Source organism: Amphiprion ocellaris, chromosome 4 (genome assembly GCF_022539595.1).
Source record: "Amphiprion ocellaris isolate individual 3 ecotype Okinawa chromosome 4, ASM2253959v1, whole genome shotgun sequence".
NCBI lineage: Eukaryota > Metazoa > Chordata > Actinopteri > Pomacentridae > Amphiprion > Amphiprion ocellaris.
In genome coordinates, this window is record NC_072769.1 from 29,161,148 (window position 1) to 29,185,213 (window position 24,066).

At 41.3% G+C, this 24,066-nt stretch overlaps 2 protein-coding genes across 5 annotated transcripts; one reads left to right on the forward strand and one right to left on the reverse strand.

Annotated features, from left to right (window-relative positions):
- The first annotated feature begins 63 nt into the window (after positions 1-63).
- pdcd11 (programmed cell death 11) lies at positions 64-15,931 on the forward strand. 2 transcript variants are annotated; one of them, XM_023273194.3, is made up of 36 exons: positions 64-135; positions 575-694; positions 966-1,112; positions 1,296-1,460; positions 1,643-1,804; positions 1,907-2,027; positions 2,182-2,357; positions 2,490-2,597; positions 2,704-2,916; positions 3,008-3,132; positions 3,226-3,286; positions 4,130-4,276; positions 5,025-5,276; positions 5,382-5,507; positions 5,603-5,797; positions 5,961-6,131; positions 6,229-6,442; positions 7,164-7,310; positions 7,684-7,796; positions 7,948-8,447; positions 8,614-8,676; positions 8,928-9,024; positions 9,197-9,286; positions 9,431-9,527; positions 9,618-9,795; positions 10,805-10,861; positions 10,952-11,074; positions 11,251-11,373; positions 11,689-11,857; positions 12,766-12,906; positions 13,015-13,161; positions 13,355-13,605; positions 13,715-13,883; positions 13,995-14,148; positions 14,951-15,116; positions 15,307-15,931. In XM_023273194.3, the coding sequence occupies exons 2-36, from the start codon at positions 593-595 to the stop codon at positions 15,476-15,478; spliced, it is 5,442 nt and encodes a 1,813-aa protein (XP_023128962.2). In that variant the 5' UTR covers positions 64-135; positions 575-592; the 3' UTR covers positions 15,479-15,931. The 2 variants fall into 2 exon arrangements, with proteins under 2 accessions (XP_023128962.2, XP_035805394.2); XM_035949501.2 differs by having other exon boundaries at positions 83-101.
- Positions 15,928-24,028, reverse strand: zgc:175214 (uncharacterized protein LOC557610 homolog). 3 transcript variants are annotated; one of them, XM_055009941.1, is made up of 7 exons: positions 23,875-24,028; positions 22,720-22,907; positions 20,996-21,149; positions 19,688-19,730; positions 19,189-19,230; positions 18,375-18,457; positions 15,928-16,801 (listed from the first exon to the last, which is right to left on the reverse strand). In XM_055009941.1, the coding sequence occupies exons 2-7, from the start codon at positions 22,742-22,744 to the stop codon at positions 16,681-16,683; spliced, it is 468 nt and encodes a 155-aa protein (XP_054865916.1). In that variant the 5' UTR covers positions 22,745-22,907; positions 23,875-24,028; the 3' UTR covers positions 15,928-16,680. The 3 variants fall into 3 exon arrangements, with proteins under 3 accessions (XP_054865916.1, XP_035805399.1, XP_054865914.1); XM_035949506.2 differs by having other exon boundaries at positions 23,285-24,017; XM_055009939.1 differs by having other exon boundaries at positions 22,720-23,090; positions 23,285-24,017.
- Positions 24,029-24,066: the final 38 nt, after the last annotated feature.

Consider the following 24,066-nt stretch of genomic DNA (forward strand, 5'->3'; position numbering starts at 1 on the left):
TGATGCCAATCACCCTCACTTCTCCGTGATTGGACAAGAATCAAATGCCCACATGAGTTTGGTCTTCCGGGTCGCTGCCATGGCGTGTTGCTGAACAACATGTGAGTTTTGATGTCGTCAAAACGGGGATTAGATGTGAGTAAATACTCATAATTGTGATACTATATACAAATATATATTTAAATATAGGAAGAGACTATCTGAATGTGCTTCTTTATTGCTAGCGACTTGGCGTATATTTGTTACGTTAAAGCTTTAGCCTTAGTATCAGAATCTGCAACATTCGCTATGGTATGTCGTGGACTTTGCGTGGTAGCTTGGTGTAAAGCAGGAATGCAGAAGATCTATGTGGGCTTTATGTAATTATACTGATATACTGACTTTATATCTGTGCATCAGTTACGCTCTAAAATAATCACAACTGCAAAACTGAATTGTAGTTAGTGACTGATAGAATCCTGTGTCCATTCAGTGTCGCCTGTCTACTTGTGGAAAGTAGTTTAAAAAATATATTTATAGCCTTTTAGAGGTTTCGAAATGTTATTTTCATTGATAGTGGCTTTGGTTTTCTCAGACGTCTTAAACAACAAACATGGCATCAATGGAGGAAGACTTTCCTCGAGGAGGGACAACTAAGAAGCCCAGTGAGAGTAAGAAGGTGGTGCAGCGGGCTGAAGTGGACAACTTGTTTCAGGTAGACTTCAACTCCTTTATCTTTTTTTGCATCTGGCTGACTGTGTAAAACGTTTACGTTGTCACGCCAAATCACTGATTATGTCACTGACAAGTTGGGGTCATTTTGATGATATTTTCTGAAGACAGTGTCACTTTCAATCCTGCTGATGGGTTTTGGGGTTCAGAGTTTAAACGTACTATGTTGTTTAGTTGTGACTGTAGATTACGATTAGAGATGGTTTCAGTAAATTGTACTTCAAAGTAAGCAATAGTTTTCTTGTCTGTTACAGTCAAATGAAAAAGCAGAAACTAAGAAAAGAAAGCAGGCCACCAAGGATGACGGCAAGAAGATAAAGAAGCAAAAGACAGTCGAGAAAAAAGAAGATGGCCTGACACTCAACAAAGCAGCCAAATGTGTGGAAATTCTGCATATCAAGGTAAAACATTTGTCAGTAACTGATGTATATTTATAACTTGTTAGATGCGATAAGCAGATTCACTTCCTCTAGTATTATTTTTAGCTTGACACTACTGTGAATTAAAATAATATCACATAAGAAGAATTTGTGAGGATCTGGCAGGATGCTCCGCTCAGGAACTATCTGTTTTCTTTTTCTCAGAATGTGAAAGAGGGCATGCTGATGCTGGGCTGTGTGAAGGAGGTGACAGACTTTGAAGTGATGGTCAGCCTGCCTTGTGGCCTGCAAGGCTTCCTCAGCATCAAAAACATCTGCGACTCATATGCGAAGCTGCTCGCTGAGCAACTGGATGCAGCTGATACAGAGGTAGTCCAGCTGTTTGAGTGAGGATTTGAACATTGTGGAAGTTGTGATTTTGGCTCAGTTTGGAGGGCCGTTTCAGTACAAAGCAATGGATATGAGTCTGCAATGGTGTCATTTTCTCCACGCTGTTCATGCAAGACATTACAGGATGTTTTGAGATATATTTCTGTACTTTTGCTTCACAGGACATCTGCTCTTTGCCACACCTCTTCCACCCTGGCATGGTGCTCAGATGTATTGTTGCGAAATTGGATAGAACTAAGAGAGGATCTCTTAGCATCCAGCTGTCTGTCAACCCAAAGCTGGTCAACAAAAGTCTCACCTCAAGTTCTCTGAAAGCTGGCATGGTAAGTCATTAATGAGCATCATCAGTGAAGCAGTTATTTCATTTAAATTTGAAGACAATAATCATCAAAACAGTATATATAATATTATTATTTGTGATTCAGGTCTTGACTGGGTTTGTGGAGAGTGTGGAGGATCATGGCTGCATAGTTGACATCGGCATCAGTGGAACTAAAGCTTTTCTGCTGAAGAATGCCATCAAAACTAAACAGAACAACCCTGGAGGTATGAAAGCATACTTTGCACACATTTAGAAAAATCATCTTGGTTAGCTGCATTCTTTTTTGTTGTACATAGTAGGGTTTTGCTTCACATGCTTTGTGCCCTGCTGTTGTTTTCAGTTTTATGAAAGGCATTTATGTGTTCCCCATGTGTACAGAGCTAAAAGTGGGTCAGTATGTGACTTGTCAAGTAGAAGACGTAAAGAGCGATAGCCGTGTGGTCCACCTTTCTGTCAACCCCGTCACCATTGCTCAGGCCTGTGCTGAAACCAAGCAGGGCTGGAACCTCACCAACCTTCTGCCTGGCCTTCTGGTCAAAGCTACTATTAAGAAGGTAGAGACGAATGCCGTAGGAGTATCACATAATGATACGAAAACATGCGCTGTCCAAATATGTCCAGTAGACTACTCTGTCAGTGCTAATCTCATAGCTTCAGTTAATATAATCTGCATTTTGGTCTGGCAGGTGACCAAACACGGCCTGCTCCTGGACTTCTTGTCCTCCTTTAGTGGCCAGGTGGATGTTCTCCACATGGAGCCAGGACAGACATCCAGCTACACTGAGGGAGCTCAGGTACAACTGACCGGGTGTGTCTGATGCAGTGTTTGTGTCGTTTTATTGTTTTTCTACCACTTGCTAATATGAGATTATGATTCCTCTTTTGCATCCGTCCACCCAGGTGCAAGCATGTGTGCTGTATTCGGAACCATCCACCCGTCTGGTGGGACTGAGCCTCCGTAGCCACCTCGTTCAGTCCGGGACTGCAGTCGACCCAGTTCCTGCTGATGGGGACCGGATTGGTGAGGTGGTGAAGGAGTGCAGGATGACCTCTATGCACCACATGTCTGGAGCCATGTTGGAACTGCCCAACAAAACCTTGGCCTTTGTGCATGTGAGTCTTTGTTGATAATAATAAATGCTGCCTGTAAATATTCTGCCACCGCACCCTTCAGTTGATATCGTTTTGTTGTTGATGTTGACAGAGTAACCACCTGAAAGAGTCTCATGAGCCAGCTAATGAAAACAGAGTGTTTGCCATGCCTACGCACACCTGCAGGATTCTGGACTTCAGCCCCATGGACCAAATTCATTTTGTTAGTTTGCGCAAGTATGTAGAACATCATTTTTCTGTCTTATTCCACAGTAGGCACAGACCTCACTCTTTTAATCTGATGCATTGACAACCAGCTTTTGATTTCAGGAGTATAATCATGAAGCCTTTTTTTCGATACCACGATCTCCAGGCTGGTCAGATTGTAGAGGTAAGAATACAAAACATCTCCTTTCCAGTGACTCATGCGACTTGAATTGATTAATTTAAAAAAAATGTTAAAGCAACAGAAGACAGAGCTGCTCTAGCAGGACAATACAGTTATATTAGACAAAATAAGATACGCAAGGTAGGCTCTAAATTTTTCGATTGGAATTGAAAGACTGTAGATCACCCTGACTTTATCTAGGCAAATAAAGAAAATCTTTAACTCAATAGGAAAGAGGATATGTTCTCTATCTCCATTTTTTTGCAGGAAAATTCCTCTTTGTGCATCTTAACTGAATGAGACCACAATAAAATGTGTATTGAAATCAGATTTGAAGCTCAGTAATTAACAGATTACAATTTGCTTATTTAACCCATATAAAAACATACATGTAAAAACTACACATTATAGTTTTCTTTCACTGAGAGGTTGTCTGGAAGCTTGACTTGGAAAGAAAGCAAATAAGTGTAATTCCTAAAAGTAATCATTCAAAGATCCCATCTTGACATTTATATGGAAATTTTGAAGCAGCTATGTTTCTTGTCTTTTCCATCAAACCGTAAACGGACACACTCTCAGTCACATCTACAGACAGTGAATTTGCTTTTTGCTTATCCTGGCTGCTATCTGCTGAAATTAAGATCATGTGTCTTGAAGGCCCATACTGATTAGGACTGACAATAATCTAAAATACCGTTTGCTTAGTAATTCCAGTTTGATAATTGAAATTAGTGATGCTGAATGTGTAGGGACAGTTGACGAACCCTTGTTTTAAAGTGCAGTCATTTTTTAATCCCCTGAGTCAGTCTCACATTCAATTAACATCCACATGTCTCTTCCTTCAAGGGGACAGTGTCAGTCCTGCTGAATCATGGGATGGTGGTGCATCTGTCTGACCACATTAAAGGTCTGGTACCTCGGACGCACCTTTCTGACATCGTCCTCAAGAACCCAGAGAAGAAGTACATGGAGGGCATGAAGATCAAATGTCGGGTCAGTGCACTTCTCACTTTTAAACCTCGTGAACCCAAAGCAGTGTCTGTGTGTTTTTTCTTTTGTTACATTTTTACTCATTGTGGGCTCATTTTTCTCTGCAATACAAAGTCTTACAACGAACGACATAAGTAGAAGTAGAGAGAACTGAAAAAACGTTTTGTGCAGTATGATAAAGTTATAATGCCAGAAGTACTTTTTAAAAAGCAACAAAAATGGTTGCATGTCTTTGATTATTTATTTTACAAAAAAATGGAAAAAAAAACAATTTGTTATAGGTGTTAGCAAGACCAGAAAAAATCGTGGCTTCTCATAATATACACTACTGTTCAAAAGTTAGGGGTCACCCAGGCAATTTCATGTTTTCCATGAAAACTCACAATTTTATTCACATGCTAACATAATTGCACAAGGATTTTCTAATCATTAATTAGCCTTTCAACACCATTAGCTAACACAATGTAGCATTAGAACACAGGAGTGATGGTTGCTGGAAATGTTCCTCTGTACCTCTATGTAGATATTCCATTAAAAATCAGCTGTTTCCAGCTAGAATAGTCATTTACCACATTAATAATGTCCAGACTGTATTTCTGATTGCTATCTTCATTGAAAAAAAAAAAAGATTTTCTTTCAAAAATAAGGACATTTCTAAGTGACCCCACATAATTTAACTGTGTGGACAGATTTTTCATACCATCGTTCATATTTGTCTCATTCCTTTGTGTTTGTGAATATGTGCCTACAGGTGTTGTCTGTAGATGCAGAGAATAAGAAACTGTACCTGACCAGAAAGAAGGCTCTGGTGGACAGCTCCCTGCCGTTGTTCCTCAGTTATAATGATGCTCGTCCTGGCCGAGTGTCTCACGGCTACATCGTGTGCATCAAAGACTTTGGCTGCATCGTCCGTTTCTACAATAACGTCAAGGGTCTGGTGCCGGTTCATGAGCTCAGCTCCGAGCCCCTCATCAATCCTGAGGAAGTTTTCTATGTCGGGCAGGTGAGGACATCAAACGTGTAGAATCGCGTCTGTTTTTATATTTCTGTTTGAGAACCACAAAGTCTTTGCACCTGATAAGTAGTTTTTATATGTTTAATGGTTCAGGTGTTAAAGGCAAAAGTTCTTCAGTGTGACCCGGAGAAGGACAAGATGGTGCTGTCATTTAAGGCAGCGCTAGAGGGGAAAACAGAGGATGCTACCAAACCTCACTTTGACTGTGAGGTGGGCAAGGTAAGATGAAGCCCTTGTGTTTGGTTTGTCTTTTTTCTGTGTCTCGATCCATCACATTCTTCTTATCTTCTATTTGCAATGTTCATGTGATGTAGAGGGTGGAGGCGAGGTTGCTGAAGAAGTCAGTCACTGGTTTGAAGGTGGCCATCCTCCCCGATGACGTCCATGCTTTACTACCCACGATGCACCTTTCTGATCACATGTCCAACTGCTCTTTGCTGTGGGAGAGCTTGCAGGAAGGAGACATCATCTCAAACCTATACTGCATCAGCAAGAACAAGCAGAATATTGTATCCTGTTTTACAACTGAAAGTTAATCTCAACTCTGCTTTAATTGATTGATTCTATACAGATCGAAACATTTTGTTGTCCGTCTGGGGAAGCACATTTACACATCCTAAACATGAAGAGCAGGAAAGTTGTCTTTGTTCCTTAGCTGCTTCTCATCTAAAGATTCTCACCAAGAAGCCAACAGTGAGATGGTCGATGGAGGAAGGACTGTTTGCCAAAGACTTCTCTGAGATCACAGTTGGAACTCAGCTGTTTGGATGGATCAAGAACATCATGTCCTATGGCGTCTTTGTAGAGTTCCCATACGGCCTTGTTGGTCTTGCACCCAAATCAGTAAGTGAGGAGTTTTGATTTCTAATCTGAGAATATCTACTTTTAAATAATTTATTTGTGTTCCTCATCAACCTTTTCTTCTGTTTTTTTATTGAAGGCCATGACCGATAAGTTCCTCAGTGATGCGACGACTGCCTTCCAGCTGGGCCAGACGGTGATTGCTAAAGTGACCAACCTGGATGAGGAGAAGCGACGATTTCTGGTCACGCTGAAGAATTCAGAGGTCATTTCTCCGCAGGGGGACACTCAGACCAGACTCATTAATGGTCTGCAGGAGAGAAGAGCAGTGACTGAAATGCTGGCTGGGAGAGGTTTGTTTTCTCTTTCTCTCTGAAGTTAATTAGATATAAGCAGTTGTGTCTTTCTGTTTTAAATAAGATTCTGGGATCGTATTCACTAAACGATAACAGATGTGATGATTTGCTGTACTCCATATGCTTTATTTAAAGGGTTTGGTGTAGCCACAATCACCAATTATTACCCCTTTTGAATCCTGGATCAAGACTAAGAGATTTTATTTGTCACATGCTCACAGTGAAATGCAAAGTCTCTGTTCCCCAAGCTGTGCAATAACAACTAGGCATGACAAAAAACATTTCTTAAAAACTAGAAAAAGTTATAAGCAATGAGGTAGAGATTAAAACTAGACCTTGAGTTTGGCATTTTGGATGTCACTGACTTTGTTTTTGGGACAGTATTTTGCAAAGTGAACTTCATACTGTACTGAAGAAGACTTAAAAGTAGCGGTTGAGGCTATAAACCCATTAGGAAAAATGTCTACTGAGGTAACAAATCAAGCTAGAAGTGGGGTAATTTTTTTAAACATATTTCTATACAATCTGACTTCTTTTTGCAACCAGAGAAGTTGCCCCCTGCTGACAGAATGCAGGTTTTAACTCACTTCTGCATTGGTTTCATGTTTCAGATCCAGAGGCTACAACCAACTTTCATATACAGCCTAATGGGAGGATGCTTATTTGTAACATAAGATAATTTGTGCTTACAGCATCTCCTATTTTGATTTACTTTTAGGTAACGATGAACTCCGCCAAAATTTGGCTGCTCTGTCTGTTGGTCAGAAGCTGAAGCTGACCGTTGATACAGTGAAGGAGGGTGCCACGTTTATATCTGATGACTTGGCTGGTGCCACCATTCAGGCCACCAAGCACCACATCATGGGTAAGTTTTGAACCAGGAACGTTTGAAAATTTCAAATTATCAAACCTAAAATTCCTAATTTCTTGTTTATGAATTCATTGTCATATTTGGGATGTAGTTGTCTTTCAATCAATCTTTAGTTGTCTAGTTTCTATTAGTGCAGTAGAGTAAATTCAGTGCATGCCCTGCATTGTGGTAGTGTAATAGTTGTGGTTTTTGAGTTTGTTGAGAGTATATCTTCTTTCAACCAAGCTGCAGCCGGTTTTGTTGTATCCCCCTATACTGATCCAGAGTCTAGTAATGTCAGAAGGCTTCAGAGAAGTTATTCCACAAGAAGAGTTTAAGATGTGCACACATGTAAACAATAACTTCCTTTTGGCTGCATGTTTTTCAGGCGTTAACCTGACCGAGGCGCAGAAGGTTACAGCGGTCGTCCTTCATGTTGACATCTTGTCTAGTTGTGTCCATGTTTCCATCCTTCCCAAGCTGTTGGAGAAGAAGAAGTCTGTGAGTCTTATTTGTTCACTTGTTTCATATTAAAACACATTTTCACATTAACTCAGCTGTATTTCTTTGAAAGCTTTAATAGTAATTTACAGAACTTTTTTCAGCTTTTCACTGTTGCGATTGCATTGTGTTTTGATTTTTCTATTCACAGTTGACTGAAGAATCTAAACACACAGCGATGGTGCAGTTCATAGACAAAGACTTTGCTGTTGTCTCACTGGATAATACGGCACAGCTGACTGTGATCCAAACAAGCACCCGCCTGAATGATGTATTCCTGTCTGAGTCGGAGAAGCTTAAGGCAGGTATGACCTTGGCAGTGGAAGTTATAGAACCCAGCTGTGAAGAAATACAAGGGTTCCCCCTGGTGTCGTGGGAGCGCACCGCACCAAAGCGACAGCGCACGACCTCGGAAAACCAGACGGGCTCTAAGGGTCACTGCTTCGGTGAAATCGTGAAGGGGAAAGTGCGGACGGTGAAGCCCACCTGCATTCAGGTTACGCTGGAGGATGGAAGCGCTGGTAGCGTCCACGTGTCTGAAGTGGTTGAGCCTGCAGAGGTTTGTCTGGGATCCTTCCCCACGTCGTCGGTGAAGGTGGGCAGCATGATCACCGCCAGAGTCATCGGAGGACGAGAAGCCTCCAGTCACAGGTAAACATGGCTCCTGTGGCTTTTTTGCACATTGATTTTCTTCGATGTTACCATGCTGTTTGTGTTGCATACTGAACCAATAAATCCCTGTAGAAATGTTTTTTCTTAATAGCTATTCTTTACATTTTCTTGAACTTGAAATTAATGTCGGCTGTTTTTGTTTCAGATTCTTGCCATTCTCTCATCCCAAATTCAGATACACTATTTCTGAGCTCACCCTTATACCCAGGTAACAGTATAGTACAATTCACTGTATATTCTAATTATAACGGCCTTCATTATCATAGTATGCTACACGATAGCCTGAATGTTATGTTATGTCATAGATCTGAGCAGCAAACTTGTATGGTGACTGCAAATGGCATTTACAGTAATATAAACCTTTTGTGCTGTAATGCTTGTGTAGTTTTATCTTCTCATCCAGCTTCTGCACATTTTATGGCTTGTCTGTTTTCAATTCTGTTTCTTTCCTCTCTGTAGCAAACTGGATAAGAGTGTAGATTTCAAACCAGTTACAGCAAAAGAAAAACTGAACAGTTACAAGGTCGGGGAAGAAATTACATGCTTTGTATCAAAGGTGAGCATTAAGCATTGTGATGGTTGGCCAGAGGTGGCTTTGATTTATCATAGCAATTTCCTCAAAGCTTAAATGTTAACAAAAAACATGTTCAATAGAAGAGAAAGCCAGAGTTGTGACTACATAAACACTGTTGTGTTTTTTCATAATGTGTCTATTTTTCTGTCGCCAGTTTAATCCAGATAGGAAGTCTTTGGAAGTCACCACTGATCCTTGTGTTACTGGGACAGTTGAACTGCTGGCAATGATCACTGATCCAAAAGTGAGTTGATACAGTTGCTGTGTCTACATGGTATTTGTTTTTAAAGATATATAGAACATAGACGTGATTGAAAAGACATTTAAATCTGAGGAGAAAATAAATTTTGATCGAACTTAAACTTATTTATGTTGTGCTTGTTTGTAGGACGCCAGCCACCCACAAAAATTGTACAAACTGGGCCAAGCAGTCCGTGCTAGAGTAGTAGATGTCACACCTCATCGCATTGTGCTGTCGCTCACAGGTAGGAGCAGCTCAGACTGTGTGTTTTGCATGTGACGTTTTGATATTACTTGCATTTTAATTTGATTCCTTGATTCTTTTTGCTTCCCAGGTGTCCACAAACTGGAGAAAGGCAGCACTGCTTTGGGGATAGTGACTAATATTCAGCCACAAGTTGGCCTGATGGTTAAACTTCCCTTTGGCAGCAACGGGACTGTTGCCATCACTGACCTTGCTGATGCCTACAAGCCAAACCCGCTGGATGCCTACAGCAAAGATCAGCTTCTCAGGTTAGTAGATGCAGCAACTACCTTTGGATAAAGCTTATTTTAATATGTAATGCATACAGTCTAAGGTAGATTAAATACAGAGTAGGGGTGACATTTTAAAAAGTAAATATTGATGCCCTGTTAATAGTACACAGGATAACATCGTAACTAATCCAGCACCACTATTTATCTGGTTGATGCCCAACATACCATATAGCCATGGTTGCAAACTCACTCTCCACCCTCCTTACCCTTGTATTTTCAGTGTAATTTATTTGCTGAAAAAGAGACAAAACACAGATTTAAAGATATATTAGGCCAAATTTTACATATCTTGTTTTTTTCTTTTTATTCACCTATAAGAAACAAACATATTCACTATGGTTTAGTCCAAACAAACGAATTATAAATGTCAGTTGCAATCTTATCCTACTTATCCTGGTTTTCAAAATGAAATTTTTTGATCTTAGTGGAATCCAATTATGGGCAAGTAATTGGCAGAATATCAGTTTTTAGCAACAACGGTCACAGATTCTTTAATTACCACTAACTGCCTTCAAAACTAGGGTTTGACAGACATGTTTTTTAAGTCCATACTGATTATTAAGTAGTCATACAGACCAATATTTGGAACCAGAATTTTACAGTAAAAATAAAAAGGTACAACACAAACTCCAACATATGTCTTTGTTTATTTATGGTTTATATATACTTAAATAATAGAGACATTTATCTTTGACTGTTGATTGTATATTACTTGTTACATGTAAGCAGTCGGATAGTGGTGTGGGTGGGACATTGGTCAAGATCACAGTGTGGTGATTACAGATGGAGAGAGGCGGCTGCATCAGAGCCAGAGTAGCGTAGTTTTAAATTAAATAGATTCAATGTGAATCTGTTAAAATGTCACAATAGTGATAATCGGACAAAGCTGAATATTTGATTCAATGATCACTCACCCACTATATTATATTTTACTTGCCTTAAAGTAGATACTGAGTTTAATTTTTTGCCTCTTTTTTCCCCCCAGGTGTTACCTTTTAGGTAATGAAAATGGCAAGTGGCAGTTGTCTCTGCGTCCATCAAGGTATGAGAAGACGTCATTGTAAATCCTGGATTTGCAAGTGTTTGTCAGCGCTTCAGAGAACATGTGTCTTCTTTCTATATGCTCCTCCAGGCTGAACCCACAGCAGGAGAAGCCAGTAAAAGACCCAGAAGTATTGTCTGTCAGCCAGCTGAAGGAAGGCCAGACGATCAGAGGCTACGTGAAGTCTGTCGGAGAGCAGGGAGTCTTCATCAGGTAACCGAAAGACTCGTCAGGCACTGGACTCATAGTACAAACTGCTTAGAAACACTCATAAAAGGAACAGCATGCTCTGGATTGTTTCAGAAAACGTCAGCAGGTATCACGACATGACCTCTCTCCTCCTCATTATGTCTTCTTTCACATCCTTATTCTATATGTTTGTTTTCCAGGTTGTCAAGAAGCATCACTGGAAGAGCCGAACTTCAGCAGTCCACCAAGTACTTTGTCAACAACCACGCAGTCCTGTCTACTCACCTGCCTCCCAACACACTGCTCACCACCAAAATTGTCAGGTAAAGTATCACCTTACAGCTTTTAGTTTAATAACGCACTTGTAGATTCAGTCTAGATTTTTTCACTATTTCTGTGACTTTAGTGTCGCCAAAGTTACACATTTATTCATTGTAGATGAGGGCTAAAAAAAATCCCTGAATGTGGAGTGTTAGAAAATAATTCATACCAGATAACAGGAATAGATTTGGGCAAACAGGAAGGATCCAGTGACAAAATACAGATGACATAAGACACTCCGCAAGTAACAGCCATTTGTAGGATCCATGCTGTCGTGTTATTTTTAAGTCAGCAATTCCTTCTATTCTCGTCCTCAGTATTGACAAAGAGGAGGATTTCGTCAACCTCTCTCTGCTCCCTGAGGACACCGGGAAGCCAGACATCCTTCCAGAGTCTCTTGGTCTGCCGCTGCGTCTCATCGGAGAGGAGAAGAAGAAACACGATATTAAGAATACCAGAAAACGCAAGCTACCTGAGGGCGAACAGGTAACAAGGCAGCTTCAGTTTTCTTCAACTCACGTCAAACTTTCTTTCCTTCACTTGTGTTCCACACTGAATAGTAAACACAGTGTGAATGACTCACTATGCAGCTTAATGAAATGTCGTTTTTTACACTTGATAGCATTTACATATAGTGTTGCTTTTTTTATACACATCATAAGCAAGCATCATAACTGAGCCTCTCCACCTTAAACTGCAGCGTACAGATGACTATCTCAAAAACATTGATTCAGGCTTCCAGGATTTCATTCATAACAAATCTAAGGAACTAATCCTGGCAACATTTGGAGTGTGGCTTTCTGTGTCTTTCCTCTTCTTCAGAATCAGTTTGCAGCTCAACATGTACAGCTAAATTACTCCAATATTATACTTAGTAATTGTGTAGCATAGATTAGTGAAGCACTAAGCAGAGAGAAACACTGCAACTTTATAGATTTGTATATTCTAGTGGAAGCCATGGTGTAAAATTAAATCTAAGCCATTTTAAGTACAAAAGTATTATTTTCATGGAAAAGGCTTCTAAATGTGTAATCACAGACTGCAGAGGCCCATTAAGTTCTCAGAGCCTCATTACTTATCTGAGTCTTTAAAGATACTGACGGTGACAAATTTTGCATTGATCAGTGTCAAAAATCTAGATTATACTCCATTATAAACACATTGTTGTTGATACTATACTACTTTTCTAGTCTGTTTGGAGGACTCTATTGCAGATATGCATTGTAGGCTGTATCTGCATATTCTGTGCTTGTACACTACTGCCAAGCGTGCACACACTTGGCCTTGTAGCAGACTACACAAATTTTAAGCTGCACATGGACTTTGGAAGAGGATGAAATTTATTGTGGTTTATTTCGGCCTTGAAGTTGGTTTACTGCTCTTTCATTTGCTAGAAACAAGCAGAGCCTGAAGTCCCAAAGAAGAAGAAGAACAAGAACAAGAAAGCAAAAACTGATGACAGCGACAGCGGGGTAGAGGTGTACTTCAGAGAAGAGGACGATAAAGAAGATGACGTAAAATCTGTTCCTGCAAAAGTAGGTACCTGCTGAGTAATTTTTCCATTCCTGGAAACTTCTGTAGTTTCAAGTAAAGTAAACTGACTTTCCAGAATCTTAAAATATAGTTGTATTTTCCTCTCTCAGGAGGTGACCACCACCTCAGCAGGTCCTTCCAGACTGCAGGTGGCAGCAGGTTTTTCCTGGGACGTGGGACTGAGCTCACTGAAACCTGCCTCTGCAGCGCAGGACGGAGACTCCAGTGATGGAGAAGACCAAGATGGAAGCACCAAGGTGAGATGAATGTAAAGGAGCAGTGACAATCTGAAGGTTATTGATGGAACCAAACCTCAAACACAACAGATCATCTCTTAAACATCTTTATTTAGAACTGTTTCTTCTGTATCCAACGATTTTTGACTTTATCTCACCACTTGTTCTATTTTCCGTCCTGTTTCAATTTAAATCTACTCCTCTTGTCTGCTAGCCCCAGAAGAAGTCTCGCCATGAGCTGGAGCAGGAGAAGAAGGCGGCAGAGAAAGCCCTAGTACAGAGAGAGACTGAGCTGATGGATCCAAGCCTGCGGCCCGAGGACGCCGCTGCCTTCGAACGTCTGCTTCTCGCTTCACCCAACAGCTCGCTGCTTTGGCTCCAGTACATGGCTCATCATCTGCAGGCTACACAGATCGAACAGGCTCGTGCTGTGGCTGAGAGGGCCCTCAAAACGATCTCCTTCAGGTCACTAATTATTACATATGTAAAAAAAGAGAAAGATTGAAATCAAAATAATCGTCCTTTACAACAACATTTTGTTGTGTTTTCATAACACTATCCTGCACTGGTTCAGGGAGGAGCAGGAGAAGCTGAATGTGTGGGTGGCCCTGCTGAACCTGGAGAACATGTACGGCACTGCAGAGAGCCTCAAAAAGGTGTTTGAGCGGGCGGTGCAGTTCTGTGAGCCCATGCCAGTGTACCAGCAGCTGGCTGACATCTACGCCAAGTCTGACAAAACCAAGGTTCAACCTACTGAGTGTTTAACTTACCTGAGCTAAGTAAAAGATAAAGTTGTACACCGTCTAATGTCTACATGTTTCTGTGTTGTGTGCTTTGTTTGTATTTGTATCCAGGAGGCAGAGGGCCTGTATAAGACGATGGTGAGGCGTTTCCGTGACAACAAGGCGGTGTGGTTGAGCTACGGCACCTTCCTGCTCCAGCAGGGTCAGAGTGATGCTGCTACTGCTCTCCTGCAGAGGGCGCTGAAGAGTCTACCCTCCAAAGAAAGTAAGATGGCCTGTTCAAGCACAGACACGTTGTCACATAATATTACAATGTCTGTTCACATTCTTGGACTTTGTTCTTGAGTGATGATAAACTGGAGCGTGAGATGCACAGACACTGGAGCATCGTGGTGAAGATGGTGCTGATCCAGAAGGCAAAGCTCTCGATTTACCAGTTGATTAGGTTCCAACTCTCACCTATATTCATGAGCTCTGGGTAGGGCCTTAAAAAATGAGACTGTTGATAGACGCCATCGAAATTAGTTTGTTCTGTAGGGTGGCTGGGCTCAGCTTTAGAGATAGGCTGAGGAGTTCAGACATCCAGAGGGAGTTCAGAGTGAAGTCGCTGCTCCTTCATGTTGAAAAAAGCCAGCTGAGGTGTTTTGGGCGTCTGATTTGCATTCCTCCTGGGCACCTTACTTTTGAAGCTTTCTAGGGACGTCCCACTGGAAGGAGTTCCTGGGGTAGACCCAGACCTCACTCGAGGGATTTCATGTCTCATCTGGCCTGGGAACACCTTGTGATCCCCAGGGAATAAGTGAAAAACCCCACTGGGGTAAGAGATGTCCGGAATGCCCTGCTTAGCCTGCTGCCACTGTGACCCGACTCCGGATAAGTGGAGCAAAATGGATGGATGGATATAAATATATTTATATTCTTTGTCTGCATTCACTGAAACTGACGCAGTCTGGCTCCTTTGAATAAGCACTTTACATCAGCAAGCAATTTACGCATTCAGGTTCTGTTGTCCCAACTGTGAATCTCCACAGGTTTTAACCTTTATTTATTGTTGTTCTTCCTTTCAGGTGTGGACGTGATCGCCAAGTTCGCTCAGCTGGAGTTCCGTTACGGCGATGCAGAAAAAGGTCGCAACATGTTTGATAAAGTCCTGTCCAGCTACCCAAAACGCACCGACCTCTGGTCCATTTTCATAGACCTCATGGTCAAACATGGATCACAGAAGGATGTCAGGTGGACAAAAGCTCCTTCTTATTGTTACTTTTAATGCATTTTATTCACTTCGTTGCAGTTTTTCCACACATCTTAACTATTAAATTGCTAAAACAGACAAGTGTGAGCTGGTTAGGCAAATTAAAACCAGCTCCCTGATAATGCATAGAGAGTATTTCATGGTGTGTTCCAACTTCCTTGCTTCTTGCAGGGCGCTCTTTGATCGAGTGATCCACCTGAGTGTTTCTGTGAAGAAGATCAAATTCTTCTTCAAGCGCTATCTGGAGTATGAGAAGAAGCATGGCACGCCGCAGAGCATCCAGGCAGTCAAAGAAAAGGCCATGGAGTTTGTGGAAGCGAAAGGCACAGAGGCTGCTAACTAAAGACCAATTATACAGTCACACACACCCTGTTGTGTATGTGCTCAGACTGCAATGTGCCACACTTGATTTCCAACACATTTGTGGCTGCAGATTCTCATACAGGTTCCTCCTCAAAGTGATAAACATGTTTGCTTTTTTACTGTCATGGATTGGTGAAACCTGCTGAACCTGAAAGTCTGTTTGATTACATAATGTTGCAGAACACAACAAACCTTTGTACCGTGGGTTGTGATCATCTAGAAATGTTAAAAGCAATCCTGTATTTCACATTTCGTCATCTTCCAATTTTAACCATTTTGTATGATATAGAATATGAGCTATGAAGAGACCAATTAATGTAATGACTTTTAGTTTACTGCGTTTTTGAACAGATTTGTAAAAGGTTCCTTGTGTGAAAAGTTTCTGTTAATTAACCAGTTGACCTTTCAATAAATCCAACACCATTACAATACATTACATGACGCTTTATTTAAAATACAAAATAACAATATATAGGGAGACGTTTACATACAATACATACAGGCAAGACTAGTTTTCTATCAGTCTCTTTTAGAAGGAAAATGGCCTGGGACACAATCGGTAATGTTGTCTACTTAAATCGTCGGTTGTAATCCAGCTGGTCTTTGTTTCAGTCGGAGGTTGTGGCGACCTCCGGCTGCTGAAGCGTTTCACCTACATTGGCAGTTTTGAAGATGCATGTGTGGCACAGGGTTATAGGGTGATTGACATGGTTTGTGCTGGCTGTATTGGTAACACCCCTGAGATAATAGAGGTATCCATACTGATCCTGTATTCTGATGTCCTGCTCAATGCCTGTAGTGTTGTCTGTCCCTGGCAGTGCTGCACTAGTTGTCCAGTGACGGTGGCAATGATATCCAGCTCTCTAATGTGGCTCCTTTTCATGTCATTTTTTATTTTTTGGTGAACAGTGCAACATGGAAGTAGAACTAGGAGCATTTTTATGAAAAGATCCTATTCATCCACCCTCTTTGTGACTGATCCGACCAAATCATGTTGGTGCTATCAATATCCAATTCCCACCAAGGCATATTGCTCAAAGGTCAGCAGCAGACGCTGCCACTTGGATCGTTATCAACATTTCCTGTGAGATGTCTTAAACATGACCACTGTTCATCATCTCTAGTGTGTTTAATGTGTGTGTTTTCTGTAAGGGGAGTCCAGTTTCTTCTTCCCCGAGTCTCTCACACCTCCTCCGGGTCCATGGGACCTTCAGCACCCTGGGGAGTGTCTGTGTGGAGCCGGAGGATGGGTTTGTTACACATGGGGCACACACTGCGGATCTCCAGCCACTTAAGCAGGCACCTGTCAGGACAAAAAGGGTTAACACTCAGGTTAAAATAATACTGCATGACAAGAATCCTGATGTATTATTATGATGAGCAATGAAATGCAATGCAATTTATACATTTTCTAAAGCTAAAAACATTGTTATTCACTGACAAGTTAAACTGATGCATTTTGCACCTTAAATTAAGTTTTCACAATGGCTGTTCTTGGTGGAAATGGCTGAATTCGAAATACTCTGTTCCATTCAAAAGTAATGCATTTTAATTTATTTGGCAGTTTACAAAACACACTTACATTTTGTTTTGCAAAGAAAGAGTAAAGAATGATATGTTACTCTTTATTGAAAGTCACAACCTATCTTACTGTTAAGATAGGTTGTTACTCATTTATAAATACCACTGGTAGCTAGTTAGCTTAGTTCAAAGAACAAATACAGGGGAACTGCCGCCTGGGCTCTGACTGAGGGTATGAAAATCTCTCTAAACTTGCAAATTAAGGCTTTATTTATTATTTATTTAGCAAAAAATACAACAGGTTGTGGTTATGCATTGGTTTATGTGTTGGGTATTGATATTATTAACAATATCACTAAAGTTTTACCATTGCTAAGGTAAGCTAGCTATTTTCTGTTTTATGCTAAGTTAAGCTGACGTCATCTAAGCATACCATGCAGGCATGAAAATTGTGTTAAACGTCTCATAAAACTTCTAAGGAAAGCTGATAAGCATTGCTTTTACCTCAAACACCAAACTTTTCCTTTAAACAAAGCTGATGTTAGCTTATAACTTGGCAGTAAATATGGTAGGGATGCGAAAAAGCTGTGAATTTTTCCTTTTAGCATTTTCACAGATAGAATTTGGGCTTCACAATTCAGAAAGCAAGTGTGTGTGTATAATGATTTTAGATCTGACCCTGGTCTAATGTGGGGAAGATGCAAAAAGTAACAAAAGGTGATTTAAAAAAAAAAAAAAAGTAGTGAAATCTTTTTTTTTTTTTTTTTTCAAAAATAAAATAAAGGATCTTTAACCTCCCTGGGACAATCTAGTTTAAAAACAGTGAAATCTCCCCGTTTTGTTGTATTTTTACAAAAAGAACAAACAAATCAGAAACTTTGTTATAAATCAATTTTAGCTTCTTGACAATCTAGGCCACATTTGACTCGTCTAAGTATAATGATTCTAGTTGTAGACCTGGTTCAATATGGTCATTGTGTGAAAAAGCACAGGAATCTCTCAGTCTTGCATTGTCATGAATAAAGATTTCACAAATCAGAAACTTTTTAGTCTCTGCCAGACGATGTAGTGCAGCTTATATTCTATACCTGGTGGTTTTAGATGCAGATGTGCTCATAATGTGGCCCTGATGCAGAAAGCAGTCAAACCTCTCTTTATATATTCTTAAAATTAGAATAAATGTTTCACAAACTGAAAAAGAGGATTTTAGACAGCATGAAGCATTTATCGAACACCACTAACATGTAGAAAATCTAAGCTGTAAGCTCAGGCAATTCTCTTGACTGCTGAATATGAAGCTCACTTTAACCTTCTTTCCCTTACAGGGTTACACTTCCCCGTTTGATAACACTCACTTCTTGTGAAATGCATGTGAGCACGGACACACTCCCAGTTCATCTCGGGTCCTGAATTCTTCCAGACACACCGCACAGGTTTGCTGCACCGACAAAAATAACACCAAGGTCAGTTAATGTGAATTTTTTCCAAAGAGAACACTGTGTGCAGCGAATAATATTGTCATCTGTAGCTAAATTTGAGTGATAAATTCATCTGTTTAAATGATTACTCAAAGGGAACGGTTAGATTTGTTGGCTTTCTCTGTGTAACATAATATTTTAAGAACTCGTTCTTACTGATGTGCCCTGAGAGGACTTATGTTGTGAGTTAGCACTCTCTACACGAAATTGAATTGAACTGAACAAGCAAGCTGTTGTTTTTGGAATTGTGCTTTTATCTAAATTATGTTTCAAAGCAAAAAAAGGGCTATTTATAACTCAAAAAGAGAAATTGGACATGGAATTCAAAGCCAAAATTACCCCATGCCTTGGTTAAAAAAAAAAAAAAAAAAACCTCTGAAAAGCAGTCTTTTAAGGGCTCACAAGAGACAGAGAAGAGATAATGCATTTTGAATGAGTGCAGTTATTCCTGGAGTCCTACAATCTGCAGCCACTCTCACACTGACATTTTTAAAGATATTTTCAGGACGTCTCCACCCTGACTACGTGCAGCGTGTTAATCACATCTGGAAGGAGAATCTGATTGAGTTAAACGGTCACATCCTCCTAGCTCATAATGGGTCATCCGAGCTGACACAGCAATAGTATGAAACATGCACACTGTTTTACATATATGCGAGATGCGCAGGCTTTTGCAGAAAGACCGACTTACTCCAAGAAGACTCAGTTTCTTGCTTGCTCCCTTCAGCACCACCTAACGTGGGAAAAAGAGAGAGGAGGGAGATGATTATGTGAATGACGTGTCAGCATCACCGTCCTGCAGAAAATCTGTGCACTTAAGGTGGTTTCAGATGGAACTGGCTTAAAATCATGTGCATCGTTTTAAGAAATAATCTTGAAATAAGCATAATGCAGAGAGTTGCAGCTGAAATTCAACCTTCCCCAAGGCTGAAAACGCTGTTACCTCCTGTCAACGCACCGCCCTCCTACCTGTTCACCATATGGGGCACTTTCACACCGCAACTGGATTAACATTTTAAAACCAGAGTGTAGGTAATGACACGTGGATGTGGTCAAGGTCACGCATAGAGGGCGGGGTCAGGTTTCACGGTTGACGACAGCGGCGCGAGATACTGTGGTAGTATTTATAAAGTGCATCAGAAGCTGGTGTTACATGTCCACCCCCAGTGACAGATACTGCAGCAACATACCTCATTGTAGCTGAACTGCTCCCTGGTTCCTTGTTGTTTCAACCTGAGAGAGACACACAGAGAGAACAGAGACCGTGGTATCAAACCGTGGTATCAAACTCAGCTCAGTGGCTCCCAACCTCCATCTGTTTGTGAAATTATTATAAAGCATCACATCTTCACTTTTGTTCGAATGAAGCAATTTGTGAAGAGAAAATTGCTCTTTGACGGAACCACTCAGGTTTCCCATCACTGCACGACGGTCTATTTACTGTGGTTAAATTGGCGTCAGTGTTCATTTATGAAAACTGGGGCTGCAATTTAAGTCTCAACTGATGAAAGTTCACATCACCGTACAGCCAGATGGATTCTTGTGGCCTATAATCTTCAATATTTAAGAGAAACCTTATTTTTTGTTTAATTGTGGCATTTTTGATGAAACATTTTTGAGAAGAGTACTAAAAATGTGGTATTTGCACTAAGTGGCAAATTGAGGCCAGTATAACAAGCTGTAAATGCAATATTGAGATGGTATCTTCTCTCGCTATTTGCATTTGGACTGATTACTTGTGACTTTAAGCTCAGTGTTTACTATCTGTGTAGCTCTTTTTGGCTCCTGTAGGCGAGTCAGCTAGTTAGTCACTAACTTTGCCTATCTGCAGTTTGATGCTGGACAGGTTATTGCGGGTTTTGCTAACAAAAGCTGCCTGCTGTGTCTAAAAACAACACTGGTGAGAAAAGTGAAAGTGAACCAAAACTGTAAATGAAACCAGTCAGGCGAAAGGTGCCAAAACACTATGTTAAGCTGCACAGTTGGAGTCTTTTGAGTTTACCATTGCTGGCTTTCTCGTAATATACAGATATTTGATCCACTTGTAATATAAAAATATAAGCCAGTAAAAGGGAGGTATACAAAACAGGATGCCATACAGATGTTGCTTCAAAATTACCTCAGACATATCTTTGAGATTTTGTTGTTTCCTGATGGCTGCTCTGAATGCAGATACCAGAATATTTGCAATTATCTAATGCTCACTGTTGAATATGTGAATATATGCAGCATCTTCGGATGCTTTTGTATGATACTGTGTGTTGTAACATACAAAAATCGAAGCGTAAACAGGCATTTTTCTTATTTTGACACACAAACTATATGTTGCAATTTAGGCAGCTCTGCAGGGCAACACCCCATAAATATGAATCATGATTGCTGTTCTCATTGCTTCAAGATGTAATAAATCAATTTCAGCCTGCTGCCACATGTTATGTTGCAATGCTTGTTCAAGGTGTCCAAAACTGGATCGTCCACCTTCATTGTTAACCACCTACCTGAAAAGGTAGCAGCAGAAGATGAGGCTGAGCATGAAGACGAAGAGGCCAATGCCCAGCACAATGACATACACATTGAGCGGGAGGTGATAGATGTCAGACGTCATGCTGCAGTAGTGTTCAGAGTGCTGAGAACCCAAACCACACAGGCATCCTGCCAGGAAGAGTTTGCAAATACAGATTACACACTTTGCACACATTTGTCACCTTCAAGGGTCCAACATGTTAGAACTCTTAACCCTTCCTCATTTCTTTCATGTTTTTTTTCTACATCTTCAATTTGTTTACAGCCTTTATCTGTTTAAGCTGTGTTTTCTTCTCTAAATTGAGAACTGCCTAAAAGAATAACACCCAGTCCTGCAATATTGTGCACTTTCTTGTTGTAATCACCTATCTTGAAACATCTACAGAGTACAGTAGTTAAGGGTGACAGTTCAAGTCCAAATTGGTAGATAAACATTAGACTGTGCAATTTGTAGCCGCAAATGCTCTGTTATGAGCACAGACAGCAGTTAAGCAAGAACGACATTTCCCTTTGTGAGGAAAAAGTGAGCCACAATCACTATTTGCAGACCATAAACGCTGTGTTTTGAATATATAGTTACGAGCAGCAGGAATCATGGAAGAAAAGGAGATTGTTGATCATTAACTGGGGTTTAAAGTACCGCCAGAGGTTTCTGGTCCCACCAGGCCGTTAGTGTCTGCGGTTGTAAAACTTCTATATGTTGAATGTATATGTAGCACTCTGGCTCAACTCTGACTTTATGGACAAAGTGTAAAATACTTTGTGAAGACTCAGATGTAATAACTGGTATCTGTGTGGATGCAGGTGTGTCCATGGAGCTGTGACTGGCACTGTGATGGCAACTGAGGCGCTCGTAGGACTCTGCGTTAATTGGCTGTGAACAAGACAAACATGAAGGACAGACACCACTTCCGCCACACCACCATCTGTTCTGCAGACTCTATAGAGGTGATTGCTAGCATGTGCGTGTGCGTGTGCGTGTGTGTGTGTGTGTGTGTGACAGCACTTGGGGGATGGAAGGGGAAGGCTATGCGGTTTCTGTGTGGTACGATAGATGTGTGTGTGTGCTGCAGGTGGCAGGGGGTGGGTTGTATTAAATAGAATGAACTCTGGGGACAAGGGACCATTTGGTAAAACAATAGCGGAGGAAGCCCCACTTCCACAGGCCACATGTGTTCCTATTAATTTGCAGCAAGGATGCTCTTTGCCAGCCTCTAAATGTCCATGTGTCTCTCTTTAGAGTGAGTGAATGGGTACAGCTTGCACACTGTGGGGGGTATGGGTTGGATAATTTGACATGGCTGGGGGTTGGGGGGAATTACAAGAGGGTGGTGGTGGGGGTAGTGTGGGGAAGACCTATTGTAGCATAATGGGAGATACAATTATGAATCAAGCATGGATGCATTCAGAAAAAACTAAATTATAGCAGGAAGTAAGTTTAGAAAGTAAAATATCTGCAGATGCAGTTGTCATAGCTGTCAAACAAACATGGCCTTGAACGCAGCTTATTTTAAGTGCCCTCACCTCACTCTTCAAACTGAGGCCTCCACTCTCAGTAATTTGCCATTTCAAAAGCACATCCATTATGTGGATCCCATTAGCTAGCAGCCAGAGACTAAGTAACTGAGCTTATGAAGTAAGTACATGTGCTCCCACCTCTCGCGTATTTGAAAGACGAAAGAGAAATCCACTCACTTACCGTTACACCATTGGAATGGTTGCATGAAATTTGACTCCCAAGGCAGCAGCAGTAAATTCAGGCCCTGTCAGGAGAAGGCTGGAGATGAGCCAAGCTCGTGGGCTGGAGCTTCGGACACCGAATCTGTTTTGGAGCCTGGATTCAGTCACCCTGAGCTGGATCGTTCTTTTGTTGGGTTATGTTAGCTCCTGCAAAAACAACCATCAAGATTTTCAGATTTGCTCAGATTCCACAAATCCTCAGGAGGTGTGGTTTTGTTGGCTCAGCAGTCTATGCTGCCCAGCATTCCCAAATCTGGATTAACCACTCCGTGTTAAGATTGGGAGATTTGGGACTGGGGTTTGGACCGGGACTGGAGACCTCATGTGCTCCTGGATCCCAGCGAGAATGATGTCATCACAGGGGAGAGACAAGAAGAGACAAAGAAATCTTGTTGACAAGAAATGATTGTTTTTCAGATGCCTCACACCATGTGCAATCAGGAGTTGTTATTGTGAAAAGCTGAATCTCACTCTATCACAATGTTGTAAACAACGCAGGCTGCTTGGTAACAGGAAATACTTACATTTCCAGCAAAAAAGAGACCTCTTTGACTCCACTTGGTGTCTGCAGTGTTGTCCCTTCACCAATTTCAATGACATCCAGCGTTCAAAATGACAGTCCGCACCCAATGAAGGTAATTATCTGGCATTAATCTGTGCTTTGTCTTCCTCCCAAAGCTGCTTTTTTTAACAGAGGATTTTCACAAGTCTCATCCCCCTCTCGTCTCCTCTGTTGTCTCCTCCTCCAGTCCTCTGATCTTGCAGTTGCTATTCCTCCTCAGTAAAGAAGGCAAAGACGTGCTTCCCTCAAAGCCCAAACAAAGTGAGGACAGCTCCATGCAGTCGACAACAGTCCTCTAGCTGGGTTTGGTGTTTTGCTGGTGTGTTTGTGTGTCTGTCAGTGGATGTGTGTGTGTGTGTTTGTGTGTGTGTGTGTGGATGTGTGTGTGTGGATGTGTGTGTGTGTGTGTGTGTGTGTGTGTGTGTGTGCGTAGGGGGGGATCCTACTCTTCCTCTAACCATCTGCTGCTTCAATTGAGAAAAAAAAATCAGAGACAAAGGCGGTGTGTGTGCAAGAGTGTGTCTGCGTGTGTCGCATTCAGCCCCTTCGCACCTCCAGCTGGTTTTGTCATGGCAGACTTCCCCTCTTCCTCTTTCAATCCATAATGGTGCTCAGAGAGCGCCTGCAAATTCGCCTTTCCCTTCCTCCCCTTGCTCTTGCTCTGCCTTGGGTTTGTAAACAGATCTCTGCTCATGTGACCAGCCGTTTTGCCTCGCAACTCTCCTCTCCCTCAGCCCTCCCTCG